The sequence below is a fragment of the Meriones unguiculatus genome, chromosome 20 (assembly GCF_030254825.1).
Source record: "Meriones unguiculatus strain TT.TT164.6M chromosome 20, Bangor_MerUng_6.1, whole genome shotgun sequence".
NCBI lineage: Eukaryota > Metazoa > Chordata > Mammalia > Rodentia > Muridae > Meriones > Meriones unguiculatus.
The window spans coordinates 47,784,961-47,806,739 of record NC_083367.1 but is presented as its reverse complement, the minus strand read 5'-3'; the positions used below and the strand labels follow the sequence as shown (position 1 = coordinate 47,806,739).

Below are 21,779 nucleotides of genomic sequence, written 5' to 3'. Positions count from 1 at the left end.
AGAGTTTTCAGTCTGTTCTTGAAATTTTTATTTAAAAAATGTATGTGTATGATGGTTTCGCCTGCAGGACTGTCTGTACCACACGCACACCTGGTGCCCAGCCACACGAGAATCTTGGATCCCCTGGGACTGGAGTTGCAGATGATTTTGAGTCACCATGAGGGTGCTGGAAATCAAACCTGGGTCACTTGTCAGAGCAGCCGCTGTTCTTAACTGCTGAGCATCTCCCCAGCCTACTGTTCCCGAGAGCTCTTTAAGGATCTAAGAATTCCAGAAGACTGAGGAGCTTGAATTTACTACTGAGACATGCCGTATCAATGGAAGCACGGGTCTATTCTGGAAGATATTTAAAAACCAGTCTATTCTCTGCTCAGATTCTTTATATGTATGTTTGTTCATGGGAATCTTTTCTAAAATAAAATAATATCTGTGCTGAAAAGCTTTCTAAGCTGGGTGGTGGCATACACTTTCAATCCTGGTCTACATAGTGAGTTCAAGACAACCAGAGCTACATAGTAAGACCCTGTCTCAAAAAAAGAAAAAAATAAATAAAAGGTTGGGAGCTTGGAGACATGATGGCTCAGTGGCTGTTGTTCTAGAGGATCGGAGTTCAATTCTCAGCACCCATATGGCTCTGTAATTATTGTTCATAATTTCAGTTCCAGGGGATCTGACACCCTCACAGATATGCATGTAGGCAGGACACCAATGTAAATATAATAAAAAAGAAATTATTTAAAAAAAGAAAAAGAAAACCCCTGTGCCCCAAACTTCCACAGGAGTGGTGGAAAGGCCTGGCCAGCCATTTGCTCTCGGGTTATACAAATGTGCAGAGGTGGCCTCAAGCTTCTGAACGACTTCTGAATGCGTTGTCAAAATCGGAGCAATGACACATTTGACCCACACTTGGTCCTTTTCTTTTTTGAGACAAGGTGTTGATATGTAGTCCGGGCTTGCCTTGAATTTGTGATCCCCCTGCCTCAACCTTAGGAGGCGATAATCCCTCTGTGCTAGGATTAGCAGCCATGTGCCATCACATCCACACCTAAGTACTTCAACTCCAAAATGTTACAATTACAGCGATTAGCATCATGCTTGGCCCAGCGACTCCCGAGTTCATTTTAGACTGATGGACACTTTCCCATTGTCCATCCTGTCTTTGTGCTTGCTGACTGCTATGACTGCTCAGGCACACACAGCACTTTTTTTTTTTTCCTTAAAGACAGTGTCTTATGCAATTCAGGATGGCAGCTGAGGATGGCCTTTGACCCTTGACTCTGTTTTTTTTGTGTGTGTGTGTTTCTCAAGAGCTAGAATTATAGGTATGTGCCACCAGGCATGACAGACATTTTCCAAATGATGCACAAACTGCACGATTTGTCCGGCGTGTTCCTATTGTGAAATCACCCTCCTAACCTCCCCCCCACCTGACACCGGCCATTTCTTGCTTGCTCTTAGCATTATCATTCTCACAGTTTAACAAGCTAGCTGTGTTCCAAGTGTTGAAGGGAGGGGGCTGAGGAACCAGGATCCTTGCCTTCGGATCGTAAGGCGCACCATTACTGCATGCTTCACGGCAGAACTGGTTTCCTTCAGACCTTGTTTATAACCCAGTCAGTACAGAGACTTCCAGCACTGTGAAGCGCTTGTGATGGACACATGCTGTTTTCAAACCTTGCACTCGTGTTTTACTTTGTATTTCTAGTCCCCCCCTTCCTCCACCTTTCACCCAGTAGAGATGTCTATACTGGCCATAATTCTCTGAATGGAAGAAGGAGCTTCTATAGCATAATGGCCCAAATTCTGCAGCCATAGAAACTGAGCAGACCATGACGACTGGTGTGCGACACACCTCAATGTCCCCTTTATTTTACTTATTTATTTTTGTGTTTTGTTTTGTTTTCTGTGTAGCCTGGGCTGTCCTGGACTTGATTTGTGGATTGTAGCCTCAGACTCACAGAGATCCACCTGCCTCTGCCACCCTGAGTGCTGAGAATACGAGTGTGTGCCACCACACCTAGTTTTTTTCTTTCTTTTTTCTTTTTTAGATTTATTTATTTTTATTAGGTATAGAATATTCTGTCTGCATGTGCACCTGCAGGCCAGATAAAGACACCAGATCTCATTATAGATGGTTGGGAGCCACCATGTGGTTATTGGGAATTGAACTCAGGACCTCTGAAAGAGCAGCCAGTGCTCTTAACCTGAGTCATCTCTCCAGCCCGTCATTTCACTTTTCTGTTATTGTTGTTGTTTCTGTTTTTTGATTTTCAAGGCAGGGTTCCTCTGTGTAACCTTGGCTGTCCTGGACTTGCTCTGTAGACCAGGCTGGCCTTGAGCTCACAGAGATCCACCTGCCTCTGCCTCCCTGAGTACCATGCCCGGCTTTATTTATTTATTTATTTATTTATTTATTTATTTAGGTTTTTGTTTTTGAGACAGGGTTTCTCTGTGTGACAGCCCTGGCTGTCCTGGACTCATTTTGTAGACCAGGCTGGCCTCAAACTCACAGAGATCTGCCTGCCTCTGCCTCCCAAGTACTGGGATTAAAGGTGTGTACTACCACCACCTCAGCAAACATTTTAGCTGTGTGAAACTATTTCACCCTGGATTGGTTAGTGTGTCTGTAAAAGGATAATTTATTTCAGAAAACAAATTCAGTAACTATTTAAACATTGAGATGCAAATAATACATATTCTATTAGCAGCTGATATATACCTGCGCCATATATACCAGCAGACGCTGACAGACATTTTTCATAAAAAGCTCTAGAATTTATATTCCTATAAGTTCTGGTAAAAGAAACAAAGAGCCCTATCTAGTCCTTGCTGTTGCACCAAAGGTTCTCCAATCAGCCAGCAAACCTCAAGAAGCAACTGCTGCAAGCAAGGCTGAGCTTGGGCACAGCCGTAACAGAACAACGGGCTTCACAGAACTCTCCCTTCGGAACTCATGCTTTACAAGGGCGTGAGGAATGTCCTTTGTTGTCAGTAGATTAGTGTGTGTGTGTGTGTGTATGTGTGGTGTGCGTGTGAACATGTGTGTGCTCATGGCCATTCTGCACACACTGGAGGTTCGAACACACACAGGGTGACTTCCTCTGCTGCTCTCCATCTTTATTACCCTGAATCAGGGCCTCTCACTCAGCCAGAGTTTTCCTTTTTGGCTGGATAAGCTGGACAGCGAGCTCTTGGGACCCACCCCTCTTTGCCTCTTAATGCTGGAGTATAGGCATATGTCAGGCTTTTTTATGTGGCTGCCTGGTATTTGAACTCAGGTCCTCAGAGCCTTATGCTTGTAGACCAAGTGCTCTTATCCACTGAGCCATCTTACTAGCTCCAAATAAGTCTTACCCATATTGTGCAAAGTCAATAATTCCTTACAGGCAGAAAACAGGGAATCAGAACAACCCCGAAGGGTGTGTTGAAGTAGAACAAGGAGAAGATGGGGAGGGGATGCTCCAGCAGCACTAACCCGGCAACTTCAAAGCTGGACTGCCGAGATGGCTCAGCACTTGGTGTCAAGCCTGAAGACTTGATTCCCAAGATCCATGTGACCAAGAGAACTGACTCCTACACGTTGTCCTTTGACTTCCACGCGTGTGCTATGACGACACATGTACAGCACGCGTGCGCACGCACTCCTCACAGATGTAAGAATAAAAAGCTCTTCCCTTTTGAAGGCAGCACGTCGAGGAAGTCTAGAGAGGGGCCAACGAGATGGCACAGCAAGGGAAGCTGCCTGCTGTCAGTTCTGGTTCAGTCTCCGGAAGCCACACGATGAAGAGAGGAAACTTACTCCCGAAAAACAAAACAGAAAACTGGGGCTGGCAATGCGGCCTGCTGCGTAGACGCTTGTCTGTCACCAGGCTTGGAGACCAGAGCCTGCTCCCTGGAACCACACGGTGGAGAGAGAGAACCAGCTCCCTCAAGTTGTCTCCTGACTGCCACATGAGCATACATACAAAACCAACAGACAGACAAGGGCGAAGAGGCTCGCATGGAGTGCGGTGACCACAGAGACTTGACATGCGCTCACCGCCTCACAGGGGAGGCGCTGTTTCCCGAGGACAGGAAGTGCTCTAAGATCTCAACTGCCATCACTCCAGATGAGCTGTGACCTCTTTGGAAGATGGGCATGTTGGGAGACAGAAAATATGGCTTCTAGGCCTTGACTGGATATAAAACAATTTAATAGGCTTGTATTTTTGTTTCTTTGTTTACGAACAACACTGGACCAGGATGGTAATATGGCTCAGTGGGTAAAGGAGCTTGCCGCCAAGTCTGATGATGACCTCAATTCAATTCCTGGAATGGTGGCTCGAGCTGTTCCATCTCAACTTGTTCTCTGACCTACACACACGATCCCCCAGTGAAACCACACACACACACACACACACACACACACACACACACACACACAGAAAACATTTAAAAAAGACCAGAGGTATCTAAATTCTCGTCTCTCTCAGGCTCTGGGCTGATGGCTTTAGAATCACCCGGTTTCTTGTGAAAAGCAGAAATTCCCAATCCCCTGTCTGCGAGAGTCTGCCTTGCTTGAGATCACTTCCTGTCTACCGTCCTTTCCAATTCCGCTGCTTTGTGCGTCGGTGTTTTGCTGAGGAGAACAAGTGTACGGCAGCCTCAGGACCCGAGGAGAACGCAGTGCTCTAACTTTCTCCTTTTTTGACATCTGCCACTTATCACGTGTATTTCCAGCAGAGCAAAATATTATTAAAATAACTTTCTCACTGGGGCCCAAAATAGGCGAACATGAGAAAAAAAAAAAAAAAGGCTGCAATGCAGCAGCCAGTCCTGCACCGCCCCTCGGTACAGTGCTCATCTCGCAACCCCTGCAAATTCCACCTCACCTGCAAATCCCTGGGGGCTTCGTTAGGAGGGCCCTTAAAAGGGGCTCACTCATCTCTTTGCCTCCTGTTGGTGTGCTTCTTTTCAATCCAGGGCATGAGCAAAGACAGTACTTTCCCCCAGTCTTTAGCAGTTCACAGGGAATGTACAGTTTGAACCTCGTTTTATCTTTTGAAATGATGATGGTAGACAAGAACACGGTCCAGTGATCATGGCACAGGACAACTCCTCAGACGGCCTTGGTCAACCCTGTAAGATAACAGTTCCCACAAAAGCACCGCCAGGCCAGGCTCTGATGGGGGTGGGGTGCAGGAAGGGATCCGTTTCTGAGGCTTTTTATACTTAGGTTCGTGCGGACAGATTTCTGTTGGCAAGTAATGGAGGTACAATGTGGCCTTATGCTTTTTATAGGTCAGGTAACAAAGAAGGGGCAGATGACAGAAACAAACTGTTTCCAATTTCCAAATATTACTGTCTGAACTTGAAAGCTGTATGTTGAGACACCATTGTTCTAAATGTATAAAAACTAATATTTCACTGTGTGTGTGTGTGTTTGCAAGAGACCGATCGTCTCTTCCTATCAGGTTATTTTGCCCAAATGTTATCAGACATGTTGAACTTTATAACTTAAGCTGGCCTTGAACTCACAGCAATCTTCTTTCCAGCTGTTGGTACTCCAGGCCTTGCAGTGCCCAGGAGTGAACCCAGGGTTTCAAGAATAACAGGGAAGTAGACTGAGCCACATCCTCAGCCCAAAGGCTCTCTTTTTTAAACCTTTAGGAAAAAACTATCTCCTCTCCTCCAATGTTTTTTTCTCCTTTTGTGATGAACATCCAATCTAGAACCTCCTTGAGCTGGGCAAGTGCTGACGCCCAGCACACCTCCAGTCCTCCCCATTGCCGTTTGCCCACCGATACTGGGTTGCTAACACACTTGCTGCCTTTGCACAGCTGCTTTTCTCTATATGATCGCTTGCTATTTGGGATTAAGTTATAGTTACTGGGTTGTGTGTGATGACTAAAACAAAGAGTGTTGTAAGTTCAAGGCCATACTGAGCTACAGTATGAAACAGTCTCATCCCACAAATGCTCTAGATACCATGTTGTTCATCTCACTAAAAAAAAAGATTGACTTATTTATTACACATACAATGTTCTGCCTGCATGTACACCTGCAGGCCAAAGGAGGGCACCAGATTTCATTACAGATGGTTGTGAGCCGCCAAGTGGCTGCTGGGAATTGAACTCAGGACCTCTGAAAGAGGAGCCAGTGTGCTTATCCACTGAGAAATATCTCTAGTCCATTCATTTCTTTTAAAACCTTTTTATTTTTACTTATTTTTATTACAAATGTATGTACATAAGTGTACTTGCTTTTCTATCTAGATATCAAATCTGTGCAATACCTGTACAGGCCAGAAGGGGGTGTCAGAGTCCCAATGGAACTGAAGTTACAGGCCATTGTGAGCTGCTGATACAGGTGCTGGTGACTGACCTAGACCTGTACAAAAACAGAAAGTGCTCCTAATGGCGAAAATCTCGCCAGGCCCTGATGTTCATCAGCTGTGTCACCTCCTAATGCCTGCTTTCCCGGGAATCCATTCCCACCTTCATAACCAAATCCTTCTGCAGCTGTATGCACAGCACCATTGTCAAAGCCCTGCCCCAAGCCCCTTCCTCTGCCCACTCCCCACCTCAGACATTAATCACACTGATATTCACAGCCAAACAAACCACGGTAAAACAGAATCGTAAGGCAAATTACTGCTGCACCCTCTGTAATCAGTCCCTTTGTTCTCTGATAATACAACGTGGGAATCACCACCATCTTGCCCCCCATTCGCGTACTAGTTGTGGCCATTTGTTTGGAGATAGGGCCTTTTTTTTTTTTTTTAATATTTTATGCCTATGAATGTATGTTTTGGCTGCATGTACATCTGTGTCCTGTGTGTGTGGTGCCCACAGGAGCCAGAAAGAAGGTGTTGGATCCCTTATAAATGGTTATGAGCTGCCATGTGGGTGCTGGAAATTGAGCCCAGAAAGAGCATTTCTGCAGCCCAGGACATCCTCTGAGCCATCTCTGCAACCCAGGACAGGTTCTTGATATGTAGCTTAGGCTGATCTATCTCCCTCTATCTCCTGAGTGCTGGGATTCTTTTCATTGTAACTCATTTATGTGGTTTTGAGACAAGGTCTCAAATAGCTCAGGTTGGCCTCAAACACCCTGTGTAGCTAAGGATGTCCTTTGACTTGTGAATCTTTTATCTACTTCCCCTGAGTGCTGGGATTACAGGTGTGTACCGCCATGCCTAGTTTTATGTGGTGGTGGAGACTGAACCCCGGACCTTGTACATTGCCGGGCAGGTACCCTAGCAGCTGAGCTACAATCTCTAGCCCATGGTGGGATTACTTAAGGAATATTTTAATTCTGAAGATATCTAGACTTACGTCACAGTCCGTGGTCACACAAGTAGTTCTTCCAAATGCTCACAACATATACCTGCTATGTAGAGAGTAGTGTTAATATTATTTCCTTAGAGATGCCTTAAAATAATGCAGGCCTGGTGGCATACACCTGTAAATCCACCACTTGGGAGGCGGAGGCAGAAAGGACGAGGAATCCAAGATCATTTCAGCCAGCCTGGCGTTCGTCAGAGCCTGGCTCAGTCAACCGTATCCACTCCTCCCCCAACAAGAAATGATTCGAATGATGGTAAATAACTAGAATTTCTCACATGCAGCTCATGGGGACTCCTAACGTGCACCTCTCTTATTTAAGAAACTGCACGTGTGATTTTTATGCCCAGTGGACTTATCTAGCAGTTTCTGTTTTCCTTTCTGAATAAAAAGCAACAGCAGGATTTCCAGGGAGAAGCGAGTTAGAGCAGGCAACGGTGATGTGTAATGCACTTGAGGTGTTTTATGGCTGCTTGCGACCGTATCAGAATGTTGTGAGTCTAGGTGACATCTCGGCATGCATTCAGGAAAAGCCAAGAATATCATCATGCTTGTTTCTTCAGGTGACTTAGAATGGCAGCAGGAAACCGGCAGGATCATTAAAAATAAAGCTTGCTGACCTGCAATAGCCCCTAGATGCCCTGAGAGAGCCAGAGCTCTGCCATTCTCTAAGGATTCACCTTCTTAGAGTCAAAAGGAAAACTGGGTAATGACTTTACCTCCCCAGGTAAATCACCCATTCACTAATGGTATTTTCACCTGATCATTATTTTTCAGCAGGTACAAATTTAAATTTAAAATTAAGGGAATGAGAAATCTGTTGAGTTCAGTATGGAGACAATGCTCAGTAAACACTTAGCTAGTGTAGGGCTCAGGTTTCTGTCTCTAACTGTCTCCTGAGTGAGGGTGTGAGCTCAGGGTGTAGGTGCAGTATCGAATCATTCAGGTGGCTGAAGGAGGTATTGGAGGAGGCGGAGCCTGATACCAAACTAGCAAGCAGCTCTTCCTTCCAGCTTCACAAGGACTGGTCAGGTACCAAGAGAAAGCCATCTTCCTCTTCCATGTCCAGTCAATAATGCTCACTCTGTGCAGAAAATCAGGGTAGACTCAACACGAGCCAATTTGGGAGGAGCAGGAAGCAACTTTACATGCGGCAGAGAGGTGTCACCGAGTCTCTTCTAGATGATTGCATGTGAACGCGTGCTCTACCGTCTATGCATGTGCATCCCCATGATGACCAATGCATGCAGAGGCCTGAAGGGGCAGTGGCCCCTCTGGAACCAGAGTTAGGGACACGGTGACTCACCATGGAGGTGAGGGAACCATACTTGGGTCCTTGGCAAGAGCAACAAGCGCTGCCACGTTGGCCAGCCTCTTTTCTCTCTCTTTTTAAACAGTAATTTATTTTAATTTTATGTGTCTGAGTGTGTCTGGTTCCCATGGGGGTCAAAAGAGTGCATCGCATCTCCTGGAACTAGAGTAACAGCTGACAGTGAGTCACCGAGTGGGTGCTGGGAATTGAATCCAGGTCCCCTGCAAGAGCGGCCAGTAACCTTACCTGCTGAGCAATCTCTCCAGCCCACCTCCCCACCTCTCCCTCTCTTACTCTCTCTCTCTCTGAGACAGGTCTCACTCTGCAGCCTTGGTTGTCCTAGAATTAGCTATATAGACCAGGCTGGCCTTGAGCTCAGAGACCATTACCTCTACCTCTCCAGCGTTGGCATTAAAGGCATGTGCCACTACACCTGGCATTTCAATGTATTATTGATACATTTACATATTTACTGCATTCAAGTGTATTCTTTTAAATTTTAATTATTTATTATTTTGCAGGCGGGCACATGTGAGTGTGGGGTAAAAAGACAACACATGGCAGTGTTTTCCTCTTCCACCCTGCGGTCTCAGGATTGCTGTCAGGGCCATCAGGCCTGTCAATAGGCATCTTTCCTGCTAAGTCATTGCATCAGTCCTGTGTATGTTTTAAATAGACATATATATATGTTTTTCTTGTATTGCAACTCTTAAGAAATCTATGTTTCAGATTCATTTGGGAAACTAAAAAATACTTCAGAAACGACCAGTTCAATGCCATGAAATTACAGAAGATGAGAAAAAGGATATGAGAAAATGTGATTGCAGTTACACAGTGTTGCAGAGGCCACTCAGAATCCAGGCCTCCTAACTCCCATCCTCCACGGGCACTTTGCTTATGCCAGTTTAACCCTATTTGACAAAACAGGGCCGCCACCAACCTTCCCCAGAGACAACCAAAGTGTACACACACAAACGTGCACACGCACACACACTTTTGAACAACTCCGAGTACCCATGCCAGGATTAGCAGTGATTCATAAATGAATTTGCTATTATTCTTGAGGCTCTTACAGTCAAATTCAAAACTGGAGGAAGACAGGATCGTGAAAACAACAGAAGGGTAGATTACATGAGCAAACTGTATGCTAATGAGTGAGCTCTTTGAGATTTAGATGGAAGGTCCCTCAAGCTACACAAATCGTGTGTGCTATCCCTGACTCGGAGGCATTCATGGAACAAGATCATTATCTTAATGAGGTTTATATAAACATGTTACCATAATCTAGACAACTAAGACAACTTAAGAGTTTTTAATCTGAAGGACGAGGTCCCTGAATGGTCAGAAATTAATTTCTTTGGATGGCTTTCTCCTCTCTTTGCGAGGGCCCTTTTCTTCACAACTCAGACAGGAAAGCTGGTGGAATGGACAGCGAACACCAGTCTTTCCCAAGGGAGGAGGACTCGGCAGTGCCTACAGGGTACATGGGGTGGAGGGTGGAAAGCGTTAGCTCACAGTACCATCTCCGTGCTGGCTTCTACACCAGGTCCATTTGAGGCCATCTGATGCTCAGGAGACATGCTTTTCTAAATGGTTTCCCTTTGAATCTAAAAATCCATCTATCTGGGGATAATGACTTCAGTTTTAGGACATTTCACTAACTATTTAGAAAATCTTGGACCACTCTTGTGCAGATTTACAATTTTGTGTATCTGCAAAAAACCCAGAGCATTGACATGCCTTTCCCTAAAATCTGTATCTATACCGTGCCTTCATAAACATCTAACTCCTATGAGAGCTGCTAGCTTTCATTTAACTCATTCAGTGTATCTTTTCAACCAAATGTAAATTTGCAATGAATTCTAATGCAATCCAATTAGAGTTAGTAGCACCATCTGTATATATACATACAGACATATATATATTCAGTTCAGCTGTCAAAAAAACAACCTAACACACACATACTCCAATAATACAATGTTCAATAGTTGTATTTCATTGTCTCAAACTTCATTCATCCTTTTCCATATGTTTGTTTGTTTTGAGACAAGATCTCATGAAGCTGGGGATGGATATGAACTCCTGATCCTCCTGTGTCTCCCCTGAGGTTTCAGGTTTCAGGCATAAGTCACCACACACAGATCATAAATGTTTAAATGTGGCAATTTTAACTTTCTTTCTTCTACAGTTAATATTTTAGTATATATTTTGGTATGTTTTGCCCACGTCTCTGAAAGTTTTCTTATGACAGATTACTAGAAGTGAAATTAAATTATAGATTTAGCCAGGCACACAACTGTAATCCCAGCACTCAGGGAGGTAGAGGCAGGCGGATCTCTGTGAGTTCAAGGCCAGCCTGGCCGACCGGGTCCAGGAAAGCTAAGGTTACTCAGAGAAACCCTACCTAAAAAAGCAAAACAATAAATAAATAAATAAAAGTAAATTAGAGTTTTAAAATAAAACCAAATAGGACAGTATTTAAATCATGCAATATAAAACTTCTAAAAAATAAAAATAAAAAAAGACCCAGCACCTGCAGACCCTATGTCCTTCTCTTTAGTCTTTTCTTCTGTTGTTAGGTATTTCTCTTTCCCAGTTTTAAAATTTCAGATGTTATCCACTGATGAACGAAAGAAATACTTAAATCTCTTAAATGTTTAAACACTTTCCCCATCTTCCTCCTACTTTTTTGGTTAGTCCATGGTCTGAATGGTGCCAGTTGATGACAAGAAAGTTCAATCTCTGTATTGCCTAAGACTGCAGCAAGCCCCACAACTCTCAATGGCCCTCGGTGCGTGGGAAGGCCACGTGTGTTTTCCCTGCTCCCCAGGGACCTGCTGCAGGATTCTCCAGCCCTCTAGCTGCCAGTAAGGACAATGAGATTGAGGTGGTTCAAGGGCACCGTGAAGGCCGGTAAATGGCAAGGTAGTCTGGATACAGAGAAGGCAACACAGCAGTATGCAGTGCAGGGTACGAAGGCAACCACACAACCGTCCTGTGTGCGGTCACCGGAGCAAGGTGCTTATCGCTAGGCTAACCCTGGGCAGAGGCCGGGGAAAACTCCCCAACACAAAGCCAAGTCTTCCAAGTTAGAAGGGAAAGGCAAACATAAGGAAGAGGCAGGTGCGAGGAAGGGCAAAGGGGAGTGGGACCAGAGCGCAGAGCGGGCTGACTGTAGATGCCCACCTGGTGTGAGCTCAGCTAGGATGCTTTTCATTTCCCTCTCATCGGGGTTCAATGCATCTACTTTTACAATTTTGCTTAATAATTTTTTGAATAAAAGTTGGAAATGTTTCCTAACTCTAAATGGTATTTGCATCATTTCATAAACAAAACCCATTTCTTATAAAATATTCAGGACTTAGATTTTTATGCTATATAAATATTAGTCTCTAAGCCATATGGAACATTGTGATTACATTTCCTTTCTTATGCATTTTTAATTTTTCTCTACAGCTAGGCTAATAATTGCTTCTCTTTATTATTTTTAAGTTCTGGAGATTGAACCTAGGTTCTTGTGCATGCTAGACAGCACTTTAATGCTGAGCTTACCCCTAACATTCCTCATCTTTACTTTTTATTTTGAGACAGAGCCTTGCTACATTGCTCAGGTTGGCCTTGAATTTATGCTGTAGCTCAGGCAGGCCTCGAACTTGGGAGGTGCCTGTGTCAACCTCCTGAGAAACTGGGATTCCGGGCCTGCCGAATGTTGCCACAAGTGTTTGACAGGAACTGAACTGGGGTCCTCTGCAATAGCAGCCAGTGTTCTTGAGCACTGGGCCATCTTTCTAACCCTCACATTTTATTTTATTTTTTTATTTTTTTCAGATAGGGTCTCCTGTAGGGCAGGCTGACCTCAAATTGGATAATTTAGCTGAGGATGACCTTGAACTCCTAAACCTTCTGCTCTCCCTGAAAGTGCTAGAACTATTCTTAACACTGTCGAGCAGATGAAGTCACTTATCAGTTCTAGTTTTACTCTTAGAGATACTTCTCCTGGGGCAGGGTAGACAGCTCAGCGAGTATGATGAGCTTGGATCCCCAGAACCCACGAACAAGCTAGTGGAAGTTAGAGAATCTGTCCTCCCAGTGCTCCTGGCAGAGACAGGAAAAACCCTGGAAGCTCCTGGGCGATGACAAACTGGAAGCAAGGACTGACATCTGAGGTTGACCTCTGACCCCTACACATGGGCTGTGCCACGTGTGCACTGTCACTGACATACACCAACGCTCTCACACACAACACAGGCACACACGCACGCACACACACTCACACTTTAGGATTCCTCCTGGAGCTCTTTGTCCTCTTGTCTCCGTGAGGCCCGCATACATAGTCATCAGCCCAGGGCTTGTTCGCGTCACATTTAGTGATTCACACTGATCCTGTGGTCGACCCGCTTGGGTTTCAATCCTGGATATACTGGGTGGTAGTTCACAAATTACTTAATCTGTCTGTGCCTCAGCCTCCTAATTGGTACATGCTGCTATTGCTATTACCTTTGCTCTTGTCTGTGTCTAATCATTACTTTCTAGACTGTATTTTTAGTATTAACGCTGGGGCTGAATCCAGGTCTTCGCACATACCACTGAGCCATATCTTTAGTCCCATCTCCATCTCAGGAACAAAGACAAGGAAAGTACGTTTCCTGAGATCCCGTAGATCTTGAACTCACAGTGTTCCTTCTCAGCCTCCCGAGTACAGGGAACATAGCTACGTGTCTCCAGGCCCAGCTTCTTAGTTGGCCATTGCAAGCTTGTTTTGTTTTATTTTTAATCCATTTTCATTTTATACAGGAGCGCTGTGCTTGCATGTATGTCTGTGCATTACATGTGTTCCTGATGAGCCCAGAGGCCAGAAGAGGGTGTCAGATCCCCAGGGACTAGAGCTACAGAGGGCTGTGAGCCACCATGTGGGTGCTGGCAACTGAACCTGGGTCCTCTGCAAGAGCAGCCAGTGCTTTTAACCAACTCTCCAAGCTTCTTCATATTAAATAAACCTGTAATAATTTTCTGTTTTATATCTGATTTCTGAGGTTGTCTTCATATGCCAGCTTGTCTAGTTTCTTAGGTTTAATACTGTACTAAGGGTACTATCGAAGCATGTCTAAAAATGTCTGTTTTTCTTTGCACTGTCTGTTTCCTCTAAGTTCCCTTTTGTCAGTTAGGTTTAGACTAAGTCTCTCTCATGGTGGAGTATTTTCCCAAGGCCCTGTGGTCCTCTGTTCCATATTCTTCTCCAGGGTGAGGGAGGCAGACAGCCTGTCTCGGGGTATGCGGAGACTGCTCGTTGTGGATGACTGTTCATGGATACAGAATGTGTACTGAGGGGTCCCCAAACTGCTACCTCTGCCAGTCTTTTCTGTGGGGCTTGACGGCTTCCTAAGAAGGAACTCTTGCAGTTTTCTCCTTGGTGAGTATGAGGGACTTGAAGCCGGCTGTGAGCGCCCTGAGAGTCAGTGCAGGAGGAGGGTCAGGAGACGGGAAATTTATCGCTCAGAGTGCAGGCCCTCACTTAGGCGCTCTGCCATCGGCTGCTGCCCTATGTTCCGCCCTTGGCTGTGCCTGGAACCATTCCTATATCTACAGAGTCAGTGTAATAACACCAATCACAACCATGAAGTTAAGTAAGTCTCACGAGACTCTGGATAAAAAGGTAGGAAGTTTTTGTACAAGATTTTCTATACTAAGAGAAACCAAATAGTTCCCTCCAACCTGCCTAGGCCCCCCAGAAGTTAGGAAATTTACCCTATTCATGCCCCTTTATTCTTCCCACTTCACCATGCTCCTCGACTCTTCTGGCTTTGATAATGTCTCAGAATGGGTGTTCAAGGTCCAAGTTTGTTTTAAAATAACCCAATGAGCTGACAGACGGAGCTCATGTTATTCTGCAGCTTGCACTGGAGTCCACAGATGGGAAATTGCTGTCAGTTAAAGGGTGGTGCTATTACCATGCCCAATTTCTGAAAGCCGTTAAAAAAAAAAGCCCAAAAGTTAATTAGCATTCTCAACAGGCACTAGTGCTGTGCTGCCGTAGTCTATATAAGAAAACACAACAGGGTGGCCTCTAGTTTATAACTAATATTTTACCTTTTTTAATGTGTAGTTTTTATTTATTTATTTTTTATTAATTTGTTTTTAAATTTATTACAATTTATTCATTTTGTATCCCAGGCAGTATTTTACCTCTTAAACATGTAGGTTATAAAGAATCTTGCCTGTAAAGAAAATAGCCTTTCTTTATGGCTAATCTATATCCTTAAACTATCATGAAGTAGGAACTGTGTTCTAGGATCAATTACAATGGTATCAAAAATAGGAGTGACTTAAACTTACCTCTCCAATCTCCTTAATCCACAAATCCCTTCCAAGAAACTCCCGATGCAAGACTACAGGTGCTGAGTTTAGGTTAAAAGTCTTAGAGTTGCTACTCTTGTCTTTAATAAAGGGCTGGAGGTCAGAGTTTATCTAGAAGGGACAGAGAGAGGAGCTATGAGCACAATGCATAAATTCAGGAAGTACCAATTACATAGTGTTTGGTGCTCTTTGATAGGATTTAATAAGCACATGCACATTCTGGATGATTTAGCAACAATGTTTAAAATCCTTTAGTTTCAGTTTCATAAGGTGTTTGCCTCTGGTGATAAGTCTGGGACCCTGTGTGTGTAAGCAGTCAGTCTGACTTCCAGCTGCTTCCTCAGCCCCTTCTCCTTGAACTTTAAGTTCAATGTAGAGACTTAATTAAATAAAGACAAAGTACATACAACTAGTTTACAAAACAAAAAACAACAAAACAACAAAAAAACCACCTTCCAACTTTTAATAAAGTATGAAAAATCTTCATCTGGAAATTATACACACAGACACATAGACACACATACATATAAACACATACACACATATACAGACACACACAGACATAGCCAAACACGTATAAACATACACACATATATACACATGTATGTGTTTCTGTCTTATGTGAGTTAAGTAACTTCTGAAAGTAAGTTAACTGAAAAATTTGTGGGTATTTTGTTGTTTTGTTTTTTGAGACAGTTTGTTATGTAGCTCTGGATGTCCTAGGTAAATGAACATTTAAAGTTAGAGAGAGGCAACTGCAAAGCAGCTGGCTTGGTGAGATTTTATATTTCCTACGTCGCTGAGAAGAATGAGTTATCAAGGGATTCCTCCCTTCTAGTCTCTCCTATTCTTGGGAGTATTCTCAGTTTTTATTAATAAATCTATGTTCCAGCTTTGATTGAAAAAAGTCAAATCATGTATTAAAACTGAAGCTTTCATTTTATACAGTATACTTTCAAATTTTATGAACTTTTCATAATTTGTTTAACATAAGGATTTACAAGGGAATTAGAACATAAATAAAACACAGTCTACTATTCTGTAAGAGTGATATTACATGCTTTTTTAATAATTTGAAGGAGTTATTTAAAAAATTCTTTTAGGTGGTAAGAAAACAAACATCAAAATTACATAGTATTTGCCAATTATACTGCTTATATAACTGCCAGCATTTTTGACTGACGTATTTTACCCACACAATAAACATTTTTCAAGATCTAAAAGCAGCTTATTAAGTGCCAACAGCTTTCAGTTACATGTATCCTACTTCTGTATGCAAAGGACAGCGTGTGCAAATACCTTATGACTCATGGCCATGTGCTTCCCATACTGAAACGCCATGTCCTGGACCTCAGCGCCATGCTTGGCTAGTTCCATTGCAGCCTGGCAGCTCTTCGCTAGCAAGGCACAATGGGACAGAAAAGTCTGCTCCTTCCAGGTCGGCATTCCAATGTCATTCGTTATACAACTTTCCTGAAAATGTAAAAGGGCCAAGATGAAAAGGCTTTAGGATTAATTTAACTGTGTTTCTGAAGAATAAAAGCATTCACAACTGGTGAATATACAGAGAGTCTGAGGCCAGAGGACTGTAAACTCCAGGCTAGCTAGGGCTACCCTGTCTTAAAAAACAAAAATAAAGTAAGGAACAATTCAAAACAGTCCTACTTCTGCACCAAGACAGAACTGAAGAAGCTGAGCCTGGGCTCCAGCTACAAAGAGCAGTGACCACAGTAACTGTTTCATTGGAGGTAATTAAAGCACTTTTAAAATTTAAGCTCAAGAACGTCTATAAAATACACTCCATCAGATAAGACAGACACATAGAAACAGAGCTCTAAAGTGACTTCTGCTCATACACATCATCAGTTCTTGAATGTTACCACGTGTTCTGAAACATGAGGATCCTGCATTTAACTCGTGTGAAAATAGTAAGGGCAAAATGGAGACAGTGTGCACTGGAAAAACTAAGATTACTACAAACAAGAAGGTGCTTGAACATAATAGCAGAGGTCAAAATTAATAGTTAACATAATAAACCATATCTAAAACTAATCAGAAACTGTATAGAGAAGGTCTTTTATTCTACAATATACACACGTATACTTAAAAACCAAACAGAGCTGGGCATGTTGTTTACACACCCGTGGAGGCAGAAGGGTCAAGAGTTCAAGGCCAGTGTGGATCCACCACATGACACTATTTAAGAAACCAAACAAAAGCAACACAACAAATTAAAAGCTATGAATATATTTGAGAAGCACAAAATTGAAGTTCTGCTGGAGGGATGAAGGTGAGCAAGTAGATACAAGGATGCAGCATGTTAAGAGAGTGGGGCTGACCCAGGACGCTAGCCTAGGAAAGTTCACAGCACCAGCCCAGCCCCGAAACAGGCAAGTGGATTCTAAACATCGCCATGGAGGAGAAACACGCATGCTCTATTCCCTGGACAGTGCCATGTAACTGGTGGCTGATGCTCAGCTGTGAACCACACAAACCTCTCCTCTCAAAAGAAAGGGAAGGCAGAGTGGAGGAAGGAAAGGTGTCACAGTTGCTGGTCTGTTGCTGTGAAGAGACGGCATGACCAGGGCAACTCTTATTGGGAGCTTGCTAACAGTTGCCTTTGAAATCTCAAAGCTCACCCACAGCAACACACATCTCCTCTGGTGGTTTGAATAAGTACGGTCCCCATACACTCATGTGTTTGAAAGCGTGGTCCATGGGAAGTGGTTCGACTAGGAGGTGTGGCTTTATTGGAGTAAGTATGGCCTTGCTGGAGGAAGTGTGTCACTGTGGGGGTGGGCTCTGAGATCTCTCATGCTCAAGCTTCGCCTAATGTAGAACAAAGCCCCCTTCTGCTGCCTTCCAATCAAGATGGAGAACTCTCCGTTCCTTCTCCAGCACCAAGTCTGCCTGAACAGTTTCAGGCTTCTCACCACGATGATAATGGACGAAAGCTCTGAAAATGTAAGCCAGCCCCAGGTAAATGTTTTCCTTTGTAAGAGTTGCTACAAGGACCAAACATATCTGGGCACAGGATCTTTTCTGAGATGGACACTCAACCAAAGACCATGAGAGGATAAAACCTAGAACCTCTGCTCGGATGTGACCCGTGATAGCTCAGTAATCAATTGGTTTCCCATAGTAAGGGGAACAAGGACTATTTCTAATAGGAACTCAATGATTGGCTCTTTGACCTTCCCACCTCCCAAGGGAAGAGCAGTACTGTTAGGTCACAGAGGAGGACTTTGCAGCCAGTCCTGAAAATACCTGACAAAATGGAGTCATGAAAGGGGAGGAGGTCCTCCCCTATCAGTGGACTTGGAAAGGGGCAGGGAGGAGATGAGGGAGGAAGGGTGGGATTGGGGAGGGAATGAGGGATACAGCTGGGATACAGAATTAACAAAATGTAACTAATGAGAAAAATAAAATAAAATAAAAAAAAAAAAAGAATTGCTATGGTCATGGCGTCTCTTCACAGCAATAGAACCCTGAGACAATTAATCCTTAAACAGTTCCATTCCCTGGTGACTAAGCATTTAAATATATGAGCCTAGGAGGGCTATTCTTATTCAAACCACCACAAGCAGGAATAAAAGAAGGAAGGAGGGAAGAAAGGAGAAGAGCAAAAGCAATCTTGAACAAAGGCCAGGCACTATTATGTGAGTGAGTATGGAGTGAAGTAGGACAAACAGTCATCACCTAGCCCCACCTGAGAACAGAGCTACCAAACTTAGGAATTAAAAAAAAAAGTGGGGCTGAAGAGATCGCTTCAGAGGTTGAAGGTGCTTGCTGCTCTTGCAGAAGAGCTGACTTCAGTCTCTAGCACCCACACTGAGAGGGCTCACAAACAACTCTAGCTCCAAGGGATTCAAATCTTTATACTCACATGTATCTACACATATACTCAAAAATGAAAATAAAATAAAAATATGTTTTGTATAGACAGACAACGGAACAAAATATAGACTCAAGAAAACCAAAGTCGAGTTGGACTTTTCAGTAAATGTACTGTTTACTACAGAGAACTATTTGCCAAAAGTGAAATCTGATCTGCCTTTCATCCTAGGATAAAATCCAAATGGCAAAAGCAAACCACTGCACTACCCCAAGCGAAAAGAAAGGCACCACAGGAGAGAGCAATGTTCCTCCCGCCTCACCTTTCACACATGTCCACCTTCTGACCCCTGGAACCTGTGCATGTAGCTTACACAGCATTCACCCGGAGGACCAGATGGAGGTTAGGATTTTGAGACGCAGGATTAACTGGGTGGGCAACATGTATGTAATCACAGCCCCTTACTTCTTTGCTTGAGGCAGGTAGGCCTTGAACTCACTAGGTAGTGAACATGACCCTTGAGCTCTTGACCCTCCTGCCTTCATCTCCCAGTGCTGGGGTTACAGTTGCCCACATTCATGCTCTGTTTATACATCCTGGTAAGAGAGGCACCAGAATCAGGGCTGTAAAAAGATGATGCAGGAACAAGAGAGACACTGGTTCACGGGAGCTACTGGATCTGAAGATTGCTCCGTAATCCAAACAATGAAGGTGAACAGCCGGAGGAGGCAAGTGCATGGATTTTCCCAGAGAGGTCTCCAGAAGGAGTGCATTTCTGTCACCTTCTTGATTTTGTGGCCTCTCACACTTGGCTGGGAGAAGGGGAAACTAGATCGAAATTTTTCTGTATCTATCAAAATTACTCATGTATTTGCTCCATGACTAGGCATTATACGTGTTGACCACAAGTATGACGAGGGTCACAGTCTCTGATCATTTGGCTGCCACAGTGATACTGTTTAAAAACAGAATCCACAATCACCCTGGCCTGTAGGATGTCTACATGGCTTGATTTCTCACTGCTTTTTGCTCCTTGCTTGACACTGACCTTCCCTTTAACAATCAATCGCTTGGCTTTTCATCATTTCCTACCTCGTTTCTCTGTTTTAAACAGCTTCTCTCTGGACTCCACATACAGTAATCGGTCTCCTTCATCAGAATATTAGCTCCATGGAAGCAAGCACTAAGCTGTCCTTAACCGACCCGTAACATGTATCTGGGTAGATGCACAAGCTCCTAAGATGGCGTGTGAGGTGCAGAATACGCATTTCTCAAGTCTTTTCTCTGCCTTCTGTCATTTCTCCCCTCTTTTCTATTTCCCCCTGTCCTTCCTAACTTGGTTGAAAGAAATAGTTGGAATAATTGTCCTTTAATGCCTCTCCTTTGCTCATACAATCTGCAACTCTAAAACATAACAGTCAACCTTTTCTTTTATGGCAACAAGCAATGTCTTTTGGCCTAGCTGTGGACCTGCACTTAAGTTACACAGGACATTTAGTTATTTCTTGAATTAAATGTTACTTCTATGTTTGTGGGAATTTTGAAATATTATTCTCTTCAAAGGTATGATTTCACTGTCCTCTCTGTCCACTAAACATCTCCAATATAAATATACTTTGAATACTATTCTCAAATATGCCACAAGTATTTTCTTTTGTTGAAAAACATTAGCTAGTTGCACTTTGATACAGTGCTTAATTCTCTCTGTACTGCCTGGGTGATTATATATGTTTCTCTGTCGGTTGGCCCTAGGTATTAGTCACTTATATATATTTAAATCATTTAGGCACCATTCAATTTGAAATAACTCTTTGTTAGGTGAATACAACCCTATTTATCAGTTCAATTTATTGTGCAGTTATGTGTTCATTTTAATTTTAAAAGCTAATGGGAACAACTAATCTGGAACTGCTGATACACGGCATGCCAGGGATGAACCTCAGAACAGGATGCTAACTGAAGAGAAATGACGCTGTAGTTAAGAGCACTTGTTGCTCTTGCAGAAGACCTTGGCTCGATGCCCAGCACTTTTATGGCCGCTCACAAATATCTGTAACTCCAGTCACAGAAAATCTAATGCACTCTTCTGGTCTCCATGGACCAGCTACACATGTGATGTACATGCATACATGTGGGCGCACACATTAAGCAGCTATTTAAATAAGCCTTGTAAAAAATTATAACTCAAAAATTTGTGACTGTCGATTAACTTTTGGTTGTTTGTGTAACACAATAATTTATGCATTATGGGCCAGACCTCTGCAAAGCAATTTAGATAACGATTGAAAGATAGCTTGTCCACAAGATGTTCATGGTCCAGGGGTAGGAAAAAAAAAAAACCAGAAACATATGCACACAGATAGAGAGCTTTCAACATACATTAGATGTGGCTAGCATGCCAATTTTAGCATTTTTAAATTACACATTAATTTTAACTGTCTATTATTGTGTATATGTATATGTAATTGTGTACATGTGAAAGGCTAATTGCAGGACCTGAAACCACTAAAGGTTTAGTTCTCTTCATTACGTATTTCTTACTGGGATTTAGGATTCTTATTATTCATCACTTTTAAATTTTTAAATTATTCATGGAACACACAGTCTCTGAAAAAGATTATTCAGATAACCAGAAACAATTAATTTATGGTCCCCTGAAATCTACTGCCATCACTTAATTGGACCATAAGTTAATAACTCTGCACCTAAGTTAATCAGAAATGTTATTCCCCAAGCATCAAGATATTACCTATTATGAAGCTGGTTATTAATGAAGAGGAACCCTTCTATTCATTTCTACCAGATTGTCACATATATACTGAGAAAACATGCTCTAGAAAAACTAATGTATAATTTTAAAATGCCAAGAAAACTGGTATGAAAGCGACGTCTAAACCAGTTTCTTTAAATATCAGTTGTATAAAACGTGTGTGAAGTGGCTGACTGCAGTCAG

The 21,779-nt window shown here is 43.1% G+C and overlaps 1 protein-coding gene across 3 annotated transcripts in view; it reads right to left on the bottom strand.

Moving 5' to 3' along the window:
* Positions 1-21,779, bottom strand: part of Pdss2 (decaprenyl diphosphate synthase subunit 2) — a 216,626-nt gene that overhangs the window by 30,702 nt on the left and 164,145 nt on the right. For 2 of the 3 annotated variants that reach the window (XM_060373607.1, XM_060373608.1), the window contains 2 exons: positions 16,291-16,464; positions 14,971-15,102 (listed from right to left, as the gene is read on the bottom strand). In XM_060373607.1, the coding sequence (XP_060229590.1) occupies positions 14,971-15,102; positions 16,291-16,464 (306 nt within the window). Of the gene's footprint in view, positions 1-7,316; positions 7,372-14,970; positions 15,103-16,290; positions 16,465-21,779 lie in introns of all 3 variants that reach the window. The other variant, XM_060373609.1, reaches the window with a different exon arrangement.